Genomic DNA, 1,248 nt, shown 5'->3' with positions numbered 1-1,248 from the left:
AGGCTAATTTCTAAAGAATTCTGAAGTAGTAAAGTGTGTTACTCCTTCAAATACTGTGCAGTAAGATTTAAAAGGAAACATATCCATTCAAAAAATGTATTTTTTTCAACTATGAAGTCTACTCATTATGAAACTGTAAGCCCTCAGACCCCTGCAGTAACTGAAAATTGAAGAAATTTATTCTTGTGGATTTTATGCATCTGCTTCATAGATATAAAGTCAGTTAGACGATCAATGAATAAACGTTACACAGCAACTCCAGTCGGAAGAGTAATTAAAGAAAAAAAACAATGAAGAAAGTCCTGGCAAGAGTCAAAGGAGAAGGACAATACATATATGTGTATTTAGTATACTTTTAAAGTTGACTAGCTTTAAAATTTACCCGGTAATTTGGCATCAGTCTAAGATACTCAGTTCAAAAGAGCCTAAAGAACTCTGAATGGAGTCCTATTGTCATATTTAAAAATATTATAATATTTAAAAATGTATGCATTCGATATCCAGTACATACTTGTGCTTTAATAATACTCAGTCTAAACTTCTATTTTAAATATATACCTCTTTGCACATGACCTTAAGAGTTACATACAAAACAGGAAGACATGTAACCTGAGAAAGTAACAGGCTTAAAATGACATGCTGATACTGACCTTTGAAGTAACAACTGACGGAAGTTCCCACTTTGTGGGCTAATGGTTAGATGGTGAGATAGATAGTTACACAACCTTGCTCCCATGTAGGAAAAATTTGGGACAGATGTGGCCTTCCAAAATAAAAGTGGAAAAAAATTATTCATAACACTCATGATTAGGCTATCTGGAAATATCTTTAAAAGCTTTTTGAAAACTGTGTTTAACAACAGTTGATTAGACAAATGAATAGAAGTTTAGTAATTACTATTTATCATGTTAATTTTTGTATCACTTTGCTACGTGCACTTCAGCACTTAAAAGTTCATTATACTATGATTTTGTGGCTTTAAGAAAACCACCACCATTATGCCATTGTCCTCAACTCTACTTCTCCACTGTGACCTACAACCAAAGAGTGTCTGAAAGTCACTTACAAACAGTTTATACAAAAAAAAAAAAAACACAAAAAAAACCTCAACAGTGGCCATTAAGACAGACACGCACTCTCTCAAGAAGCAATTAGCACATTACAACAAAATGAAAAAGTCGCCTTCATTCAGTCTAAACTCACTTATCCCAGAATCTATTTTTGGCCATATTCAATGCCCAGGGAAAG

At 33.2% G+C, this 1,248-nt stretch overlaps 1 protein-coding gene across 1 annotated transcript in view; it reads right to left on the bottom strand.

Moving 5' to 3' along the window:
• Positions 1-650: 650 nt before the first annotated feature.
• Positions 651-1,248, bottom strand: part of LOC104166365 (polyadenylate-binding protein-interacting protein 1-like) — a gene marked incomplete at both ends in the record, with an annotated part of 10,046 nt that continues 9,448 nt past the window's right edge. Inside the window, 1 exon segment of the mRNA XM_009706255.1 lies at positions 651-763. Coding sequence (XP_009704557.1) covers positions 651-763 — 113 coding nt within the window.

This window comes from Cariama cristata, unplaced genomic scaffold (assembly GCF_000690535.1).
Source record: "Cariama cristata isolate BGI_N322 unplaced genomic scaffold, ASM69053v1 scaffold32218, whole genome shotgun sequence".
NCBI lineage: Eukaryota > Metazoa > Chordata > Aves > Cariamiformes > Cariamidae > Cariama > Cariama cristata.
Note: the sequence above shows the minus strand (reverse complement) of the source record. Positions and strands in the feature narration are given on the sequence as shown.